Source organism: Arvicanthis niloticus, chromosome 16 (genome assembly GCF_011762505.2).
Source record: "Arvicanthis niloticus isolate mArvNil1 chromosome 16, mArvNil1.pat.X, whole genome shotgun sequence".
NCBI classification, from domain to species: Eukaryota; Metazoa; Chordata; class Mammalia; order Rodentia; family Muridae; genus Arvicanthis; species Arvicanthis niloticus.
This window is the reverse complement of record NC_047673.1, coordinates 29,857,429-29,878,757: the sequence shown is the minus strand read 5'-3', so window position 1 is coordinate 29,878,757 and position 21,329 is coordinate 29,857,429. Positions and strand designations below refer to the sequence as shown.

At 40.0% G+C, this 21,329-nt stretch overlaps 1 protein-coding gene across 5 annotated transcripts in view; it reads right to left on the bottom strand.

Moving 5' to 3' along the window:
• Nucleotides 1-19,427, bottom strand: part of Tusc3 (tumor suppressor candidate 3) — a 143,915-nt gene extending 124,488 nt beyond the window's left edge. For 2 of the 5 annotated variants that reach the window (XM_076914038.1, XM_076914040.1), the window contains exon 1: nt 19,052-19,338. In XM_076914038.1, coding sequence (XP_076770153.1) covers nt 19,052-19,189 — 138 coding nt within the window. In that variant the 5' untranslated portion in view covers nt 19,190-19,338. Of the gene's footprint in view, nt 1-18,783; nt 18,947-19,051 lie in introns of those variants that run through there. The other 3 variants (XM_034520888.2, XM_076914039.1, XM_076914041.1) reach the window with 3 other exon arrangements.
• Between the last annotated feature and the right edge of the window lie 1,902 nt (nt 19,428-21,329).

Sequence of the window (21,329 nt, the reverse complement as noted above, 5' to 3'; positions counted from 1 at the left end):
GAGGGCCAGGCCATTGTGGGTGGTGTCATCCCTGTGCTCTTGAATTCTGTAAGAAAGCAGGCTGAGCAGGCAATGAAGAGCAAGCCAGTAAGCAGCACCCTTGGTAGTCTATGCGTCAGCATCTAAGTCCAGCTTCCTGTCTGCTTGAGTTCCTGTCCTGACTTTCCGCAATGATGGACTAAGATATAGAAGTGTTAAAACAAAGTAAACCCTTTTCTTTCCTTGATCATTCATCATGTTTCATCACAATAGTAAACGAACTAAGACAAGAGGAAAATAAAAGTATTTACATCAAAATCAAACGTGTTCGGCTACATCATACTCCTAATGAAAGGAAACTGCAAATATCCATTCAGATTTATCAAAAGACCTGGAATTACAAGCAGTATAAGCCCAATTCAGCCTAGTTTGGGAAGGGTTATGGCAGTTCACACAACAAGAAAAACAAAGATAAACTGGGCTCAGGGATGTCTAGACTCGATTCCTGCTATCTTACTCCCCTAGCTACAGACACTCCAGGAGCGCAGTTTTGCTGTAGTTAATTTGTATAGTAGCCATGCCTGAAACAAAGGCTGGCCCAGGTTAACACAAAATATTCACTAACTAACTAACAAACACCTTTTCTATTTCGCTGAGCTTCTATATACCAGAGCTTCCTATGCCAGAATGATAGAGAATGGAAGAGTACATCCTTCCTACCTTTCTATTTCATAACCCAATTAGCAAGGCCTTCTTCTGGCAATTTCTATTTCAAACATCACTGTTCATCCTTCTCTTCCTCCTCCTCTTCCACCCCCTTCCTTCCTGCCCCCTCTGTCACACATATATGAATTTAAGCACTCAGTATGCGCACATACACGCAAAAAGTGCATGCATACTCAAAACCTGCTTATATAAGATTCACCAAAGATGCAACTACTTATAAAAAGTATTCTGTGTCTGAACAAACATCTTTATCTCCCTGTTATCCAATCAACCCGTCATAGGACACTACATTTTGATCACTGCTGTACTTGACTAAAAACGTATTTTAAGAAAAAGATATAAAACTCCTCAAAGTAAATGCAAAGCAAATGACAAATGAGCACCTGAGAATGACTGTATAATTAACAAGAGAGAAAGGCAACAACAATTAAGAAGCTAGGTACTTCAGAAGAGAACATGGGTAATAAACAGACCTTAGAAAGGCTGATGCTGATACAGGTGTCTGTTCAGCAAATGACCTAAAGAGGATGCCCATGGACTGCAAACAATCATTAGTAAAACACTTGCCAAGTACAAGTGTGAGACCACAATTCAATCCCCAGTTGAAAGGCCAGGCCGAGCTGCACCTAGAATCATGTTCCAAAATCTACAATCCAAACAATAACTTAAAATAGCCTACTCTGTTCTCCAACAACTCTACTGAAAAACAATCACAAAAATAAACTTAGCATCTTGATTTATTCTTTGTTGCTTTCCAGAGCTATCACAGTTTATAATTAAAACCTAAATTTCAATGCCATGACCAGTTATGAGTTGGAGAGGGCTTGGCAGTTCAGAGTATTTGCTGTTTCCAGAGGACACAAGTTCTCTTCTCAGTGTAGCATCCATGTTGGATGGCTCACAGCTGCCTGTAATGCCATCAGCAGGGATGTGACACTCTCTCCTGGCACCCATACGCATGTGGCATCACACATACCACCCTACAGGCATGCATACATAAGTGAGTTTTTTTTTTAAAAAATAGCTAAATGAATAGTTATAAGAATATGATCAGTTAAAAATGTAATTGTATCATACTTGCACAAAGAGAATCCAAAGCTGGTTTTTTTTTTTCACTATGAAATATTATTGTTCGTCATTTAAACTACATCCTTAAGCAGGTTTCTTGCAAAGCACTATTTAAAGAACAGAGAACCCAGTATATTTGAGAAGTACTTACTGGTGCTTTAGTATTAAATAAGCAAGTACCTAACTTCGAGCATAATAGCAGATAAGAGTCCATAAAAAAACTGAAAGGGGCCGTAAGCTACTGTCTAGCTGGACTCCAAAAGAATGGTGGTACTGTGAAACATCAACGCTGGCCTGTGCTCAGCAGGGGGAAGTAACTGAAAACAAAGTTGGACATACAGATAGTGAAAAAGATGTTATCTCCAGTTCTCTTCTGAGAGAAAACGTCAACCTACATAGCACTTCCTAGACTGTCATACGGCTTTTTTCAGTATTTCCACAGAAAGACTAGCCAATGAAATTTGCTCCTAAAGCACAGAAACATTCTTCTAGATGCCCTGATGAAAATATTCTAGCAATATCATTATCTTGTATAAGAAGGGGACTCCTATCGAGTCCCACATTTTACTCTAGACATACCAAACAGCATGCTATAGGCACATTCTCCCGTAAGTGAGCAAAAAGTACCATATTTTGACAGTGTGCTCTGGAGAAGCCAATAAGAGTCCACACTAATAAGTCAGTTGAGAGACTCAGTGGCTTTTAATAAATACTAGGCAGAAGGGGGTGTTCTCCTGTAATGTCTTCCAAGATGCAGATACACAGAAAGAAATGGGATTTGTCATGGCATTTGATTTTAATAAGCTATCTTTGTAAATGAGAAACTTAATATTCTTCTCACTGTCTTCAGAGAACAAGCCTACAGACAGCTATTTGGCCAGTGAGGCCAGTATTTTTACATCTCACCTCTGGAACTATGAAACAATCACTTTTCTTTGTTTAGAGTCACAAAAAAGTAGCACTTTGCTTAGAAAATAAATACAGGAGTCAGCTGGACTTGTGTGTCCCTTTCCCCTTTTTAGTCTAACAGGCACACTAACACTGAACCTTACAGGGAGCTTTTGATGCAATGCATGGGAGACCTGGGACAGCAGTAAATGGTGGCAGCAAAGGGGAGATTTCATGGCCAGAGAGCGATGAGAGAAATCGTGTTAGTGCACACTCATGGCCTAGCGCTGTTAAAAGGCCCTGTCAAACATTAGGCTGACAAGAAAATATCATCCAACTTTTACCTAAAAAGAGAAAACTGATGGAAAATATCTCTGACACACCATTAAGACAACTTATGAAAAAATACAATGCTATTGGAACAAAATGATATTGGAAAATGACAACAGAGGTCTTGCTCTATAACTGTTCATAAATATGTTCACAGTCATTATCCATGCACAAACAACACCAGTTCATTTGCCAAGCCCTAGATTTAATTCCTAGCACAGAAAGAAAAAAAAAAAAAAGGTATGAATTACTAGTATCTTTACAATAAGCATATAATAATACCATGTAAGTTGTCAATTTTGTTAAAATGTTACCTTAAAATTCTATAGTAGTCAGACTTGGTAATAAAAACAAAGACAAGATTCCACAATTTTCTTTCCCACAATACTGTCTATTAGCAGCTGAATGAAGGTAAGAAGACACTTCTACAAATATTTCAAATACTATAAAAGGTACTCATTTTCCTTATTTTCTGATAAGAGAATTAACTCAAAAGATAATATGGTCACCCCACTTAGGTGTCTAACATGCTCTGTGACAGTAAGTTGAATCTGGGGCATATCTATCAAATATCTTACAAAGGCAGATACTGTCATCCACAAAATGAAAAGTTTTTCACTGGTGTTTAAAATAAACACTGTTTCTGGCATAGTTACAAATAAATACCTCATAGGATAGTGATTTCTCATATAACAGGAAACATTTCTCTAAGTTTTAAATATACAAAAATATGTTGTAAAAGTATTCACAGACAGACAATTTCGGGCATGCTAAAAATTAATGTCCTGAATTTTAATTGTTCATTCTCTCCATAAAAAAAAAAAAAAAAAAAAAAAAAAAAAAAAAAAAAAAAAAAAAAAAAAAAAAGAAAAAAGCCTATTATTCTTTGAAACTTCTAAGTTCAATGGGTATTCCTGAGACTGCTGGGTATGTGAGCACTTATCCAACCACTCTGACACTGTGCAGTTGGATCTGGTTCACCACTGCGTGCCCTTAGTCCTCATTTTATATTTATTTTCCTTTCCCCCCACCCCCAGATTATCTGCTTCCTTACCAACATGCAGATAGTATGCTTTCTGAGACTACTTACTGTCCACCACTGGGTAAGGCCAAGTCCCTGTAATATATCTAGATGGAAAAATGATTTTTGATAGATTAGATAGATGATAGACAGACAGACAGACAGACAGACAATCACATTCTTCTCTTGGTCTAGCTTCTGAGTTAACTCTGATACAAATGTTAGTGGTACTTTAATTTCAGCAATTGTTAAAATGTATGAAATAATACTATCTTGTAGACTGCCATATATGTTTTTTAAGCTTGTTTTATAAGCCAATATTTAAGAGTATATAAATTCTAAAAATATAGCCTTAGTACACCCAATTCTGAAATTATACCCAAAGACACACACTCATAATTCCGTCTTCTAAATTACTTAAGAGATTTGTAAAATAAATTGACATAACTCTATTAATGTTCAGGATAAATACCTGTACATATAAATCCCTAATATGCTGATATGGTTAGAGGGCCTGGCCTAATCTGGTGAAGATTTGAAAGGACAGAGTTCTATCATTCCTGCTAGAAAGCAAACAGCCATGCTCTAAACTACCTAAGAGCTGCAATCTGTGATGGGCTTCCAAGAACTGAAACCAACATACCAAGCAATGGGCAAACTACAAAGAGAGAACAAACCCTACAAGAAGGGAGCCTCTACCCACAAGATCCATGATCTAGAAGAAATCTCAGATAGCTTCTCCTGACCACAACTTCCTTTCAGCCCTGCAGGCTGATTCTTAAAACCACCGAATTTAAGACAACATGATGCAACCCAGAGGTCTAAGATGAAATAAATCCTTGGATTCCCTTTGTACTTTGCATTCAGTCAGTGTTCTACCACAGCCACCGGGAAGCAATCCAATGGTTTGTTCTTGGTTTTTCTTTTTCTTTTTTTGTTTTGTTTTTGTTTTGTTTTTTTGTTTTTTCTTAAGTCAAATCACCAATTCTTACACTGGCTTTTTAAAATTTCGTTAGAATGGCAAAGAAACCAACAGTCCTTGAAATGACAAAAATGGGTTAGATCATGGTATAATAGCAGCACATATTACAATTGAAGGTGTCCTTTTCTGACATGAGTCACAAGTCTGTCCTACTAAATATTCAGCAAACCAGACAAACAGACACATCAAGCTTCTACATAAAAGTAACAACATCATCTGCTTACAATGCAGTGACTAAAATATGCTTCAATTCCCAATTCAAAGATTAGAAAAGTATGATTTGAGTATGTGTTCCCAGAAATTTCTACCTCAAAACCTAATCATCAACATGGTTGTGATGAAATTATGGGAGAGTGCCTTCATAAGGATTGGTGCCTCCATTTTAAAAACAGTTCCAGGTAAACTTTTCATCCTTCTGTAACAAGACCTGAGAGGCTGTTTCTGCTTAAAGCATATGAACTCTTCACTTGGGCCTTCAGATGATGGCGTCAATAAAGGCAGGATAAAAGGCTTAGCATCTCAACCTTCATTTTACTTATGCCCCGGTTACTGGTCTATGTGTTTAACATTTGGTTCAGACTCCTGTCCAACTCTGCAAATGAGCAAGTCAGTTTTTAAGGCGTACTCATTCCCAGCCAGTAACTCATCCCCCCTTGCAAGGTTGAAAACAATATGCTAACAGTAACAAAAGCCATGGGAGAGCTATAGCACCCACTCCCAGGGTCAAGAAACAGCACTGAGCAGACTCAAAAAGAATGTCTGCGCCAGAGCAAAGGGATCTGTCTTCTGGAGTAGGCACTTGTGTTTTCTCTGGCAGACTGGGCCTGTCAACATTTCATCGTGGATGTGGAACCAGTAAATTTCTACCCCTTCCTGTAGGAATGTTATAGTTGCTGGAAGAAGGAGTGGCATTTTTTTTCAGTGATACACCCACTGATAGTTGCCCTTGCTCCAGTACATAAGTTTCCACCCAAACCCGGGCAAAAAACTCTTAACTAAACCTGGCAACTGTCACACAAGAAGACATGAATGTAACGAAGGGGCTTGCTAAGAGGGCTCACTAAGTGTAAGGAGGAGAATGAGAACTGAAAATAACTAAAATCCACTATGTAAACGTATACAACTGTCAAAGCAATGCTTAAAAATGTGTTAAACTGTATCTTCCAGAATTAGATTTTCTGCACGTACACATGTACCCACTACCTCTGGACAGCAGTAGGAAAAGAGAAAGAAAGTCTTATGAAGGAAATCAGGCACCCTTTCACCTAGGCCTCCTGTTGATCCATCCCCTGATGATCAAGTAAAAAGCTACCATCTATGAAAAAGTTCCCCTCCTCCGATCAAATAATCTAATAGCATCATGAACGTGAACCTCCCAGGCTCCCAGACTCTGATACACACACACACACACACACCACCACCACCACCTTCTACTACTTTGACGCTACACAGCTTACACTGTGTAAGGGACCCAAATCTTCTAGAATTCTACCATGTATATGTAGAAAGGGAGACATCTGAGCAGCCCTGGAGCCGGCGCCTCCTTTCTAAAGCTAAAGCAGCTCTTCAACTTCCACCCCTTCATCTTCCCCTTTTGTCATCTGAGCCTATTCACTTTCTCTTCTTCTCCAGCTACTCTGCTAAATTCTCCTCCACTCACAGCAGAACTGTGAGCAACCCCATAGGTTGCTGTCTCTTCCTCGCAGCCTACTTTTTCTCTAACTCCATGCATCCTCATTTCTACAATAAAATTATTCTCGCTAAATCCAAAGGGGAAAAAAAAAAAAAAACTATCCAGCAGCCATCACTCTTTACTGGTGATCTCTCCTGAAAATATTCTCCTTTGTGACATTCAAACTCAGGCTAGGTTCTTCCTAGCTCTCTAGCAGTGCAGTCTTTGGGTCTTCCACATGGTTGCTACTGGTACACTACCATAATACTAGCATTCGGGATTTGTTATTAAGTCTTCAACAACCATGGATGCAATAATGACTTATGCTGCTGCTTTCTAAAGTCAGCTTTCATCAACACAAGCTTCACTGCAAACACTGCAACTCTGACAAAGTTCACAAAAGCACTTCATAAAAAAAACCTATTTCAGTAAACAGAACTGTTCTTATTAAAAGCTTTAGCTGTCTTCTAAATGTAAACTTAATCTTCAAGATACAAAACCATTCCATTTTTCCTACTTATTTTTAGGATCGAGTCACATACTTTAAAATAGCCTACGGGTTCCCTAGGACTTGACCCCAGGCCTCCATTCTATCTCAACCCAGAGCTTATTAGTCTTAAGAACTACTTCAAGTTCTTTAAACATGCTATGCTTTGTCATATTTCGAGACCTTGACCAATGCTTTATTCACACACACACACACACACACACACACACACACACACACACACACACTTGCCTTTCCTGACACACTCTTCCTGTTCACCAGCTCATAGCCCCAGGATCTGTTGTTTTCAGCTTACACCTAATTCTTAGTTTGCTAGTCTGTTGCTGACCAAAGCAACTTGGGACAAAAGGGGTTCATTTATTTACCCTACAGTTTACAGTCCCTTATGAAAGAAAGTCAGGGCAGGAAACTAGGACCAGGAAGTAAAGCAGAGATCACAAAGGAATGCTGCTTTCTACCCTGTGTCCTCTGGCTGCTCAGTTACCTTTCTGATACCACCCTGGTCCACAGGTTCAAAGCATCTCCATCAACCACTGTGAACTCAGCCCTGCTACATCAATCAGCAACTAAGAAAACATCCCAAGTAAGCACACAGGACAACCTAAGGAGGGCGATTCCTCAGCTAGCACTCCCTCTCCCTGTGCATGTCATTTGTGTCAAGTTACAAAAACAACAGCCTTCTACAGACTATCCTAATCCTCAGTTTTGTCTATGATCAACACACATTCTATCTTTACTGCATAAAATTTCCACTGAATTATAAACTGTAGAATATACCAAGAAGCAGTATTTGTCTTAGCCATCCCCGGAGCTCCAAAATCCTGCACAATGCCTACTATATACTATTCAGCAAAGACAGAACACATTTTTGAATGGCAGATGCCAAATGTGATACTTTGGAAAAATGATGCTCATATTTATTTTCGTTACTTCAACAGTATTTTTTCCACTAAAACCATCAAACATTTCAAGACATGACAGTTACAACACACAAAGTTTTGAAGTCAAACATAGACAACACATCTAATTGGTGTTTCTGCTATGATAATGATGACGGGAAGCAACAGCAAAGTTTCCACACCCAACACGTTTATACTTTACTGACAAATCAGTACAACATGGCTCTACAGGAAGGATCCTCTGTTCCATCATGATGGAATCCTATGAAAATGCAAAGACAAAAAACCATTCTCTGTAAGGCACACCCAAATTCACAGAAGTAACCTGACAAAGAACAAAGGAACAAAGAAGGGAAAAAATGAAAGGAGTCCCCCCCATTACTTTTTAGATCACAAGTATACTGTACTCATTAAATGTAACCTCAGCCAAGTGTGATGGCTTACAGCTGTAGTACCAATATTTGCTAGAGAGAGACAGAAGCAATCCAAGTCTGAGATCTGCCTGGATTACAGAAGAACTCATGTAAAACCAAAACAAAACCCTTAAGTACAGAACACAGACATATTCAGCAATGACTGTACTTCAGACAAGCTACAACCTGCATGCCTTCCAGGAGGTCCGCAATAACCAGGGACACAGCCTGCCTGGCTCCCAGGAGGTCAACAAAACCAGGGACACAAGAGACCTGCTCTAACTAGAGACACAAGAGACCCACCTTAACCAGAGAACACTGCCTGCATCCAAGGAGACCTGTTCTAACCCAGGTCACAGAGCTCTCTACTTGTCTCCTAGGAAGCAGGGTCCAGTCAGAGACACCCAGGCCAGTTATGAGAAAGACTCAGATGGCCAGAGGCAAGCACAAGATCAAAAATAATTTAGTACCACCAGAACCCAGTTCTCCCACTACAGCTAGCCTTGGATACCCTAACACCTGAAAAGCAAGATAATGACCTAAAATTCAATCTAATGAAGATGACAAAGGCCTTTAAGAAGGATGTAAGAACTTCCTTAAAGAAAACAGAGGCAAACAAGTAGAAGCCCTTAAAGAGAAAACAAATAAACCCCTTAACAAAATACAGGGGGAAAAAAATAAGCAGGTGAAGGGATTGAACAAAACTGTGCAAAAACAGAAATAGAAACAATTAAGAAATCACAAATGGAGGCAACCCTGGAGATGGAAAACCTGGGAAAGAGATCAGGAGTTACAGATGCATCACCAACAGAACACAAGATAGAGAGAGAATCTCAGACATAGAAGATATCATAGAAGATATAAACACAAATATCAAAAAAAAAAAAAAAAAAAAGAATACAAAGTGTAAAAAGCTCCTAACTCAAACCATCCAGGAAATTCAGGACACAATGAAAAGATCAAACCTAAGAATAATAGGAATAGAAGAGGGTGAAGATTCCCAGCTCAAATGGCCTGAAAACATCTTCAAAGACATCATTGAAGAAAACTTTCCTAACTTAAATGAGAGATGGCATAAATGTACAAGAAGCCTACAGAACACCAAATAATTGGACCAGAAAAGAAAATCTTCCCATCACATAATAATCAAAACTCTATATGCACAGAGCAAAGAAAGAATATTAAAAGCAGTAAGGGAAAAAGGCCAAGTAACGTATGAAGGTAGACCTATCAGAAGTACACCAGACTTCTCAACAGAGACTCTGAAAGCTTGAAGGTCCTGGACAGGTGTCATCCAGACCCTGAGAGAACACAAATGCCAGCCCAGGCTACTCTGCCCAGCAAAACTGTCAATTACCATAGCTGGAAAAAACAAGATATTCTAAGACAAAAACCAAGTTTAAATAGTATCTTTCTACTACCCCAGCCCTACAGAGGATACTGGAAGGAAATCTCCAACAAGGAGGGTAACTACATCCAAGAAAACACAAGGTATTAAACATTTCACAACAAACCCAAAAGTAGAGAATCATACACACATAATGCCACCTCCACCTCCAGCAACATAAATAACAGGAACTAACAACCATCTGTCTTTAATATCTATCAACATCAATGGACTCAATTCCCCAATAAAAAAGCACAGGCTAACAGATGGGATACATAAACAGGATACAGAAATTTGTTGCATACAAGAAACATACCTTAGTGACAAAGACAGACAATACCTCAGAATAAAAGGCTGGAAAAAAAGGTTTCCAAGCAAATGGTCCAAAGAAACAAGCTGGAGTTGCCATTCTAATATCTAATAAAATAGACTTTCAACCAAAAGTTATCAAAAAAGACAAGGAAGGACATTTCATATTCATCAAAGGAAAAACCCACCGAGAGGAAGCCTCAATTCTGAAATCTAAGCCCCAAATGAAAGGACACCTATATTTGTAAAAAAAAAAAAACTTTACTAAAGCTCAAAACACACATTGAATCTCACAGAATAATAGTGGGAGACTTCAACACTCCACTCTCACCAATGAACAGGTCATGGAAACAAAAACTAAACAGAGGATACTTTAATCCTACTTGGAAGAGAAGGAAATGATCATGGAGACAGAGAGAGGGAGGGAAGAATCTGGGTAGGAGGGGAGGGGGAGGGGGAGGGAGGAACAGGATCAGTTATAAGGAGGGATTGGAGAAAAGTGCAGAGGGCCAGCAAAATGAATGGAAATAGGCAGCCTCAGGGTGTGTGATGAGGGGACCCTCTGGAAAGTACCAAAGACCTGGGAGGTGAGAGACTCTTAGAACTCAATGGGGGTGACCTCAGCCAAACAGTGACAACAGTGGGGAGAGGGAACTCAAAGAGTCCACTTCCAGTAGATAGACAGGACCTCAAGTTAAGGAACTGGATTACCAACCCATAGCCCAAATTTCTGACCCAGAACTGTTCCTGTCTAAAAGAACTGCAGGGACGAAAAATGGAGAAGAGACTGAGGGAAGGGGAGTCCAATGACTGGCCCAACTTGGAATCCATCTCAATGGCATGGTAAGGGGAAAAGGAGGGGCACCAAGGCCTGGCACTATTGCTGATGTTATGATATGCTTACAGACAGAGCCTGGAATGGCTTTTGTCTGAGAGGACCAACAATCAGCTGACTAGACAGACACAGATAAACCCAACCATCGGACTTAAGTCAGGGATCCCTATAGTTTAATTAGAGGAAGGATTAAAGAAGCTAAAGGAGAGAGACCCTATAGGAAGACGAGGAGTCTCAACTAACCCAGACCCCCAGAGAGCTCCCAGAAACTGAGCCACCAACCAGAAGCATACTCAGGTCCAAGGCCCCTGGCACATACATAGCAGAGGTCTTCCTGATCTGTTCTCTGTGGGAGAAGATGTACTTAATCCTCAAGAGACTTGAGACTCCAGGGAAGCGGGAGGGCTGGTGGGGAGACGAACCCTCTCAGAGGCAATGGGAGGAGAAATGGGATGAGGAACTGTGGGAGGGGCTTAGGGGCAGGGGGCAATGACTGGAATGTAAATAAAATAATTTTTTAAAAAATTAAAAATAAAAAATAAAAAAGGAGCCTAGTGTAGTGGTGAAGTGTCATCCTAGTGCTGGAAGGCAGGAACAGATGAGTCCCTACAGCTCCCTTGCCTGTCAGCCTAAATCTAATCAGGGAGCTCCTGGCCAACAAAAGAGCTCATTTCTCCAAAAGAAAGGTGGGAGGTAGATAAAGAAAGACAGCAGAGGTTAACCTCTGTACTAGGAAACAAACCTGTGCATCTGCATGCCTGTACACACACACACACACACACACACACAGAGAGAGAGAGAGAGAGAGAGAGAGAGAGAGAGAGAGAGAGAGAGAGAGACAGAGAGAGACAGAGAGAGACAGAGAGACAGAGACAGAGACAGAGAGACAGAGACAGAGACAGAGACAGAGACAGAAACAGAAACAGAAACAGAGATTGCAGCAGAAGACAGTGTCCTACACACCAGTGGCACTGGAAAAATGGGTCCTAACTTTTAGCTTTGGCAAAGGCCCTGGGGAGCGTTTACTCACTTTACTCGGTGTTAGATAGTATAAGACAAACAACTTGGGCAAAAAAGGATGATCCCTATCTTCTATGATGCTTAATATTGTCTGATTGATGGAATCTAGAATCTCTAGGAGAGAAACCTCTGGGTGTGTCCATAAGGAGGTTTTCTGGAGTAAGTTTACTGAGATGGGAAGATCCATCTGAATGGTGAGCAGCACTATTCCATGGGCTGGAACCATACATACATACATACATACATACATACATACATACAATGAGATATTTTTCCCACAAGTTGGGAGGAGCTAATGTGAGAGGAGTAAGGCAAGGAAGAGGAAAAGCAAAGAGAAGAGGAGAAGGAAGAGGAGGAGCTAGGCAGAGATGTAGGAGCCAGAGAAGATCATGCATGTATCAAGAGCAGTCCTGGGTAGCAACTTATATCATAAGGTTAGATATTGGGACACACCTCTTATTGTATGGGCATCTTGTTAATTGAGCATTACCAAACATATAAAGCCTTTGGATAATCATTAAGCATTAGAGTCTCATTTCTACCGGGTACTGCATGGATGGCGGGATGGTCTGGGCTCAGCTCAACCTTGTGAAGACATCGTGGTAGATGGGCGGAGCTATCTCCCACCCTGGCGTCTTGTGGGTGCCAGGGCGGGTAGTTCTGGCCCTCCTTAGCCAGTGGTCTGAGCCGAGCAGTGGCAAGAACATGCTGCTGGTGGCCTCAGGCCTTGTCTAGTCGAGAAGATGGCAGCTGATTAAGAACAAGCCAGATCAGGTGCCACCATTTTAAAATATTACCACAACATACACATACATACATACATACATACATACATATATACATACATACACACACACATACACACATACATACCAGCAGCACTTAGCACTTTCCCTCCTGACTTGAGATATAATGTGATTAGTGACTAGCTTCCTCACACCTCCACTGTGAAAGACCTCCCTCAAACTGGGGGCATATATTAACACCTTATGCTTCCTGGAATTGCTCTGGTCATGTATTTCATCAAAGAAATTTGACACACTCTCATATTTTGTGACCCACACAGAATATACAGTTTGAATGTTACTTGTAACTGAGATTTTCCTTGGCTTAATTTGACTTCTTTAAGCAATTTAATAAACAGATACAAATACTGTAGACTTAGAGACTGTATTCTCTAAGTAACCAAATCAGTTTGCTCTACAGCTGCTGCATTTTTTTATCATTGGAGTATGAGAAAAACAAGCATGAAACCAGCACAACACCTGCCACTCAGCTTAGAAAAATAAATGCAATAGATTCAACTAGGCTTAACTGCATGGCCTGACAATATAAAACTACCACAAAAAAAAAAAAAAAAAAAAAAAAAAAAAAAAAAAAAAAAAAAAAAAAAAAAAGAAAGAAAGAAAGAAAAAGAAAAATAACATCCAAATGTACTCACTGTAAACATTTCAGGCATTAATTGGCTAGAAGTTTTCCTAGCAAAGTTCTCCAAAGCACAGAAAAAAGGCAAAACTAGACAAACAATCTTTACCACAGCAAAGGAAACAGTCATCAGAGTGAACTTCCTATAGAATGGGAAATGTCAACTATATGTATGTGAGGGTAACATCCAAATATATATGAAACCTGAGAACCACAACAGCATAATAATAATAATAGTAACAACAACAACTTGATTTTAAATTGGGCCATAAAATGAAACAGACATTGATGAAAACTCACACAAGTTGAAAGTACATGTATGAAAATTTAAACATTACTTTTAAAAGAAATCAAGTCGAAATACATTGAGCTACTCCTTTTCTATAGTAAAAGTGGCTACAGTCAGGAGATTAGCAGTGCTAGGGGGAATATGGACAAAAGGGAATCCTTCTATATTGTCAATGGAAAGGGTAAACCAGCACACACATTGCAGAAAAACAGTGTCAAGCTTCCTCAATAAACTAAAAATAGTAAAGAAAACCTAAGGCTATCAGTCACTTCCACAGGAAAGGGACTCTCATATAATTTCATAAAATTAGACACAGAGAATTATCTGTACTAGTCAAAACAAATAGAAATGACCTAAGTATCTTATATACCACCTACTGGATAAAGAAAATGTGGCAAATCTATGTAACATGTTTTTCAACCATAAAAAGAATGAAACACAAACAGAAAGCCAGGTCCTGTAAGTAGCAAGGTGGCAAGGTGACTTCACAGAAGTGCAGAGAACAGGAGGGTGGGTGGGCTGTGCAAAGCAGATAAGAAAGAGCATTGGGAAAGCTTCGTACTCTAGTTAGTAAGAAGTTCTGTTGAGCTGTCATACAGAAGGGTGATGAGAGATAACAGTAATATGTGCATCATACGATAATAATGTTGACCTGCTAAGCATATCAAAAACATTATTTAGCCCATATTAAACATCACTGGGAGCTCCTATAATGTATACAATGTCTGTAGGTTATTCACGTCATTAAAAAAACAAAAAGTCACACTTCAAAGGGTAGTCCCTTAAAGTATCAGCTATGAACAGAAAAGCAAAAGCATAGACAAAACAACGATATTAGGTGGTAAAGGGGTGGAGAGACCCTAAGGCACAATAACAGGAAAGGAATTTAGAAACATACACCCTGAGGTGAGCAGCTCTGATTTCTAGTCACACTCTGTTATTTAGTCTAAAATATGATATTCCCACTCTAAGATTACAGTTATAATGATTTCTGCTTTCTCTAACATCAAAGTATATGAGTCATATGGCTGGCATTGTGAAGATACACTAAACTATAGAGCCATTAGTAGAGTATTAGACTTTAATTTAGTCACTCTTCCTCCCCCTGAGGATTCCAAGGGAGAAAATATACAGGAAATAATAGCAAGACATAACTCAATCACTCCAGTTTTATGAGTACGAAAACAGCCATTTATTCTCTTGGAGACTGCAATTTTTAACAAAAGGTGGGTCACTCCTCTAGGTCAAGAATGTGTAACACTGGCTACAGTTAAGGGCCTGAGAAATCTCACCACAGTAGGCCCAGAAATGCCAACACTGAGAGCTGTCAAGGGCTGAGTAAGTTCTTAGAGCTCCCCACAACCTATGACACTCACAGGCTGAAGGGTCTCAGTATCCTGGGCCTACCTAAGAGCTACACCACCATGGATTTCCATTTGCTATTATTAGCAGATGTCTGTGGCTGCTCACTGCTATCAAACACCAAAATCGAAAACTGTCAGGCAAGCACTGGAAGAGCACTCCCTCACCAACCCAGTACTTCCATATCCAAAGAGCAAACAACTGACCCAAGCCAGGATGAAAACAGCATCACTCGGTGCTGTGACAAGGAATCACAAGTCTTCTGCCATCACCTCTGCAACAGAGCAAGCTGCTTTGAGCTATTCAAGATAAGGCCTGTTGCTTTCAATCAGCCTTCAACAAGCCATCGGATAACAGCCAAAGCAAAGCACACATTCTGATGTGGGTGAGCAGCAGCATGTTAATTACTAGAAAGTTTTGAAATTTGTACTATACTTACAGTTTTCTTCCACTTCAGTTCTTAGCTTAAAATATACTATTTACCAACATTTGGTAAAATAGTAAAGTCTCACACAGAATTTCCATATAAATTCTCTTAACATATTAATGGCATAGACACATATTTTTAAAAATGAAAATGCTTCACTTAGGACCAGCAAAAAACTTGGTCATCTCTCAAAAATTGTCTGTAAGTTATTCAGGTTTTCAAGAGGCATGTTTGCTATTACCTACATATTACAGCCTATTTAATGAGGGACATTTTGAGCAGGTGGAATAAATTATTGTTACCTTCTGATGTGTGTAAGGCTAAGTCCTCTGGAAATCACTTTAGAGCATCTTTTTGACATAATTGGAAGAGGTCGTTAAAAGTTAAAAAACAATTCTAAATGAAGGTGATTAACTGATAAATGGTAATAATGTCAGAAAACAAGAAACTGCTTTTATAAAGCCAAGCAGAAAAAAGAACTAGCTATGCAAATGAATACTAACAGGAACACAAAATTTCCCACAAAGTCATATCACCTAGTATGAAAGGGGTTCAATTGTTTATGTAGCTCCAGACCCATAATTAAACATAATTGAAGGAAGCAACTATAAAAATCTTCAATCTTCTTTACTACTCGGTTACTTCACTTGAGTATATTCTTAAACAGAAAATATAACAAAACTCATTTTAATAAGTAAATGTCACTTTATGAAGAAATGTGTAAAAACACATGCATAAAACACACAAGTGAACACAGGCTCACAACAATCTATGGACTAACTCTTGTGTGATGAAAAAGCCCTTCTAGGATACTTCAACTACCTAAGATTTTAAGATTTCAGTGTTTTATGATATGATAATTCATTTCAGTGGCCATACAATATATTGTTATGGTTTATTTAAGAACAATTAAGTTACATGTCAGAACTCTATGACATTAACTTTCCTTTATTGATGTATTATATAGTAGTATCTGGTAGTTATTGATCATTTGCTAGTATGTATTAGGCACTGTTATGGACACTTTATACAGTCTTAATCTCAATATCCTAAGATGTAGGTTCTTAGTGTCTGGATTTGAAAATAAGCACACAAAACTTCACGGTTAAGTGTTTGCTAGGGTCTAGTCAGCGATCCAGTTGTGACTGGACCATATTTGACTCAAAACTCCATAATGGTAATTTTGTTGTCATCATCACTATATTAAAAGCACACACTGCCCATTTGCCCAGTTTAGCTTTAGATTTTAACATGGTTTCTACCTTAAAAAGGAAACATGTTCATGCCAAAGCTGCCACTCTAATACATATGTCAGTAACATCTATTTTAAATTATGTTCCAACTGTTATGCTTTCTGATTCAATGCTGTAGAATCTTATACTGGCAATGAAGTTCTTAAGTCAGAGAGGAAAACAACATTTACTAGAAACAATGTTTCTAAAATGATATCATTTTTAATAATTTCCAAAACAGTATTTTTTTCACCAAGAATTAAGAATAAGAATTACTTATGCGTGCTCTGTAATATCACATATTCGTATTTGGTTTCTTTTTTTATGACAAAAGTAATTTTGGAAGACATCCCTTTTCAATCTCAAATGTTTCCCCGATCTTTACACTTATGTGTGTGTGTGTGTGTGTGTGTGTGTGTGTGTGTGTGGTGTGTATACATGTGTGCATGTGCCAAAGGCCTATGCCTTGAGGTCACAAGACAGTTCTGGAAGTTGGTATTCTCCACCATGATAGTTTTGGAAATGGAATTCAAGTCATCAGCTCTGCTGGTAAATGCCTCCACCTGCTGAACCATCTCAATCGCTCCTAATCTTTTCCTTTTACAAAATATCTTTTCTAACGAATGTTTTAAGGATTTTAAGGAAAGCAAGTATGTAGTTTATTTAGGTTTAATTGTTAAATTATAGCAAGTTTCCCAACAGTTTACATATTGAAATAATCTCATGAATGGAGATGATATGAATCAATGAACCTGTAAACTTTCTAATATTTTCCCCTACAACTTATTAAGTGGCTCTGGTGACATTCTTGGATGCAAAAAAGTCACAAATGCCATGAAGTTTGTCATCAATTACTATTGTCCTCTGCTTTGTATATCACAGTCCTCATAATAATAATAATTGAAGCTATCTGCTGCAAACCTACTACCTTTCTCATGAACTGAATTTAAAACTCTGAAAATATGTACAGGACACAAAGTGCTAGAAAACCCTATCTAGTTTGTGTTGGATTTCAAGTTAGCAGTGGTGCTTCTCCAACCTCTTACCAAAATACCAAGAATTTTGTACAAAGAGGAGGAGGAGGAAGAGGAGGAGGAAGAAGAGAAGGAGAAAGAGGAAGAGGATGAGGGGGTGGAGGAGAAAAATCTCAAGGTGGGGGAGGGGGCCACGAAAGGCAATTCTTCATACTGAGGTTGTTTCAAGCAAAGCTGATGAGAGAGCTCTGGAGAAGGCTCAGCTGTTAATGAGCACTAGCTTCTCTTCCGGATGGCCTGGTTTCAATTCCCAGCACCCACAAGGTGGCTCACAACCCGCTGTGACTCTAGTTTCAGGGGATCAGATGCCTCCTAGGACTCCTACCCAAGTGGTGCACAGACAAAACACACACATCTCATATAATTTCGTTTTAATTACTATTTATGTGTCATTATTTTCTCATTCACTCTCTATCTTACTAACGAAATTCTGGTAATAAACTGAGCCATATTCATATTACGAGCCTTGGGACTTGTGTAATTTTAATAGTAAACGCCATCCTCAACCATATAAACAAAGTACTCTTACCAAACTAGTCTACAATTAAAAATCTTACAATTCCAAAATAAATGCTTTTGTGAAGTAACCAGAAAGACCAGATTTCCACGTTAATTCTGCAAAACTGAGCTCGAATTATTCTACACCTCGGATACATCAACTCTCAGCCTCAGAACTAGAGATAGGTTGAAACTGAAATCAGGTGATCCAAACTTCGAAATAAATATGTGTGAAAAATAAAAATGCGATTGCTCTCTCGATTACACACGGAGATGAACACAGAAATAAGCATTCAGTTAGTTCAAGGGTACTATTAAGAATACAGAATGAATAACACATTCAGTGTGACATCTTAACGTAAAGAAGCGCAGACAGAATAAAGGGTAAATAGTTCCTCTGTGCTGTCAAGTACTTCCCCTAGGGTATTTTCACAACTAGCATGCCCTTTAGAAACACCAGCATCCAAAGTCCGGCCTACATTTGAAGCACACAGCACAGCCATGGTCTTTGAAGCACGGGCTTTCAGAGTTCAGCTCACACTTCCAGGATGTAGTAGGGTCACCCTCAGCATTCACAGCCTGTGGCGCCCAAGGGACACGCCCAACTCGCTCCCGCCCACATAGCTCCCGCCCCCGAGCACCAGCGCCCACATCCCGCTGCCTAGCAACGCGGCGGGGCTTCCTAGCAACGCCACATGCTCCAGCCCTTCCCTGCCCTGAGGCGACCGCCCGCGGGATCCAGCCTACCTCCTTTTTCTTCTGTCCGCCCCCGAGCTGAATGCAGAGCAGCAGCAGCAAGAGGAGGAAGGGAAAGCTACCGGTAGGCAGGTAGCGCAACCGGCGGCCCGCCTGTCTCCGGCGTGAAGGAGCGGCCCTGGCACTCATGGCCGCAGGGCTGTGCCTCCTCCACGCGCGGTAGCCGTGCGCGCCCAGCTCCTACCGTGCCCGCGCCCGCCGGGCCAGTCGCCAGCAGCCTCTCTTGGCCAAGGCCTCGAGGTGGCAGCGGCTTCTCCAGGGAGCTGGGTGGAGGCTAAGGACGCGGAGGAGGAGACTAACAGAGCATCCGGTTCATCAGGCGAGGGACGGGGGAATGGCGCGGGATGGAGCAGGAAGTGGGCGTGGCGAGGAGGAGGCTCAGTGCGCGCGCGTCTCAGCTACTCTCTCAGGGGCTTCCTGTGTGACAGCATCAAAGAAGAAACCCTTTGCTTTCACCTCTGACCCGACGCTGGGCTGCTGTCTAAACACACAGGGGTGAAAGAGTGTGTTAGTGAGCCCGTTGATCCAACCTGCCACCTGGATCAGGAGGCCATCCCGCTGCCTTCGTGCACCAGAAGGCTCCAATCTCATTAAGAAGTAGGTAAGGGCTGGGCAATGGTTGGCATGTTGGTGCACGCCTTTAATCCCAGCACTTGGGAGGCAGAGGCAGGCGGATTTCTGAGTCCGAGGCCAGCCTGGTCTACAGAGTGCGTTCCAGGACAGCCAGCACTACACAGAGAAACCCTGTCTCAAAAAAAAAAAAAAAAAAAAAAACCAAAATCAAAAAACAAACAAACAAAAAAAGAAGTAGCTAAGGAACCCTATGTGCCTCCTCTTGAGCCCCCTACAACTTAAAACACTTGACATACAGATACACATAAGTGTTCTACATTTTTGCCGGGGTTTCTTCCACCTTCCATCGGGGCCCTTAGAAACTAACCTAGCTAAAAGCCATTCATTCACTGTTCATGGAGTTATCAGCATTGTTCTAAAGACTATCAACATTTTTCTTTTCAAAAAATGAATAGAGCAGAATAAATGCATCTTGTACATCCATTGCTTTCCTCTACCTCAAGATTTTTTTCTCTTGTACAATGACCACCTTTGATAGTCTGATGAAACCTAAAGACATCATTTAAAGTACTTATAACTGCATAAGATAGATCTATAAAGATATGGATATATTTATCAAGGAATCAATTATAAAGTAAATATTAATATTGAAATAATTCACTTTTGCTGGCCAACAGATACTTGTAGTGGGGAGATAGTAGACAATGTTGTAGATATGAGAAACAACAGGTTAACACTACGCATAACAAAAGGTCACAAAAGTGCCCAGGCTCAGCTAATAATTCACATGAGATTTAAAGAGTGGTCACAATGGCACCTGTTAACAGTTTTAATTTGGTGATCTTTGACGTGGTGATCATAGCATCCCATGTTGCCTGTAGCAAACAGGCTGTGATGTGGCCAAATCAGTTTCCATAGGAAAGTAATAAATACTGCTCATTCTGCACAATATAGCTTATTCCTGCTTTGTAACTGGATGAAAATACAATTTTGTTAAAAAGTACATTTAAATGGGGTAAATTTTTTTTACTACATGGTTCTCAGATGCTCTGAAATCTCAAGGGCTCTGTACTGGCTGGTTTGGAGTGTCAACTTGACACAAGCTGGAGTTATTACAGGGAAAGGGGCCTCCCTTGAGAAAATGCCTCCATGAGATTCAGCTGTAAGGCATTTTCTCAATTAGTGATCAAGGGTGGGAGGTCCCATTGTGGGTGGTGCCATCCCTTGGCTGGTAATCTCTGGTGCTATAAAACAGCAAACTGAGCAAGCCAGGGGAAGCCAGACAGGAAGTAACACCCCTCCATGGCCTCTGCAACAGTTCCTGCTTCCTGACCTGCTTGAGTTCCAGTCCTGACTTCCTTTGGTGATGAACAGCAATGTGGAAGTATAAGCTGAATAAACCTTTTCCTCCCCAACTTGCTTCTTGGTCATGGTGTTTTGTGCAGGAATAGAAACCCTGACTAAGACAGACTCCATACCAAAAAAAAAAAAAAAAAAAAAAAACCAACCTGTTTGTTCCATGACCACAGTAAGGATTTTTAGTAAATATTTCATAGGTACATTAACACTCAATACTTATGTGGTACAGCCAGAAAGGGATGAAGCAGAAATTCAAATTTTAGCAGTTCATACCTATAACTGTGTACATACTACACCACCTCATTTACATTTTTATTTATTTTTATTTTATATACAC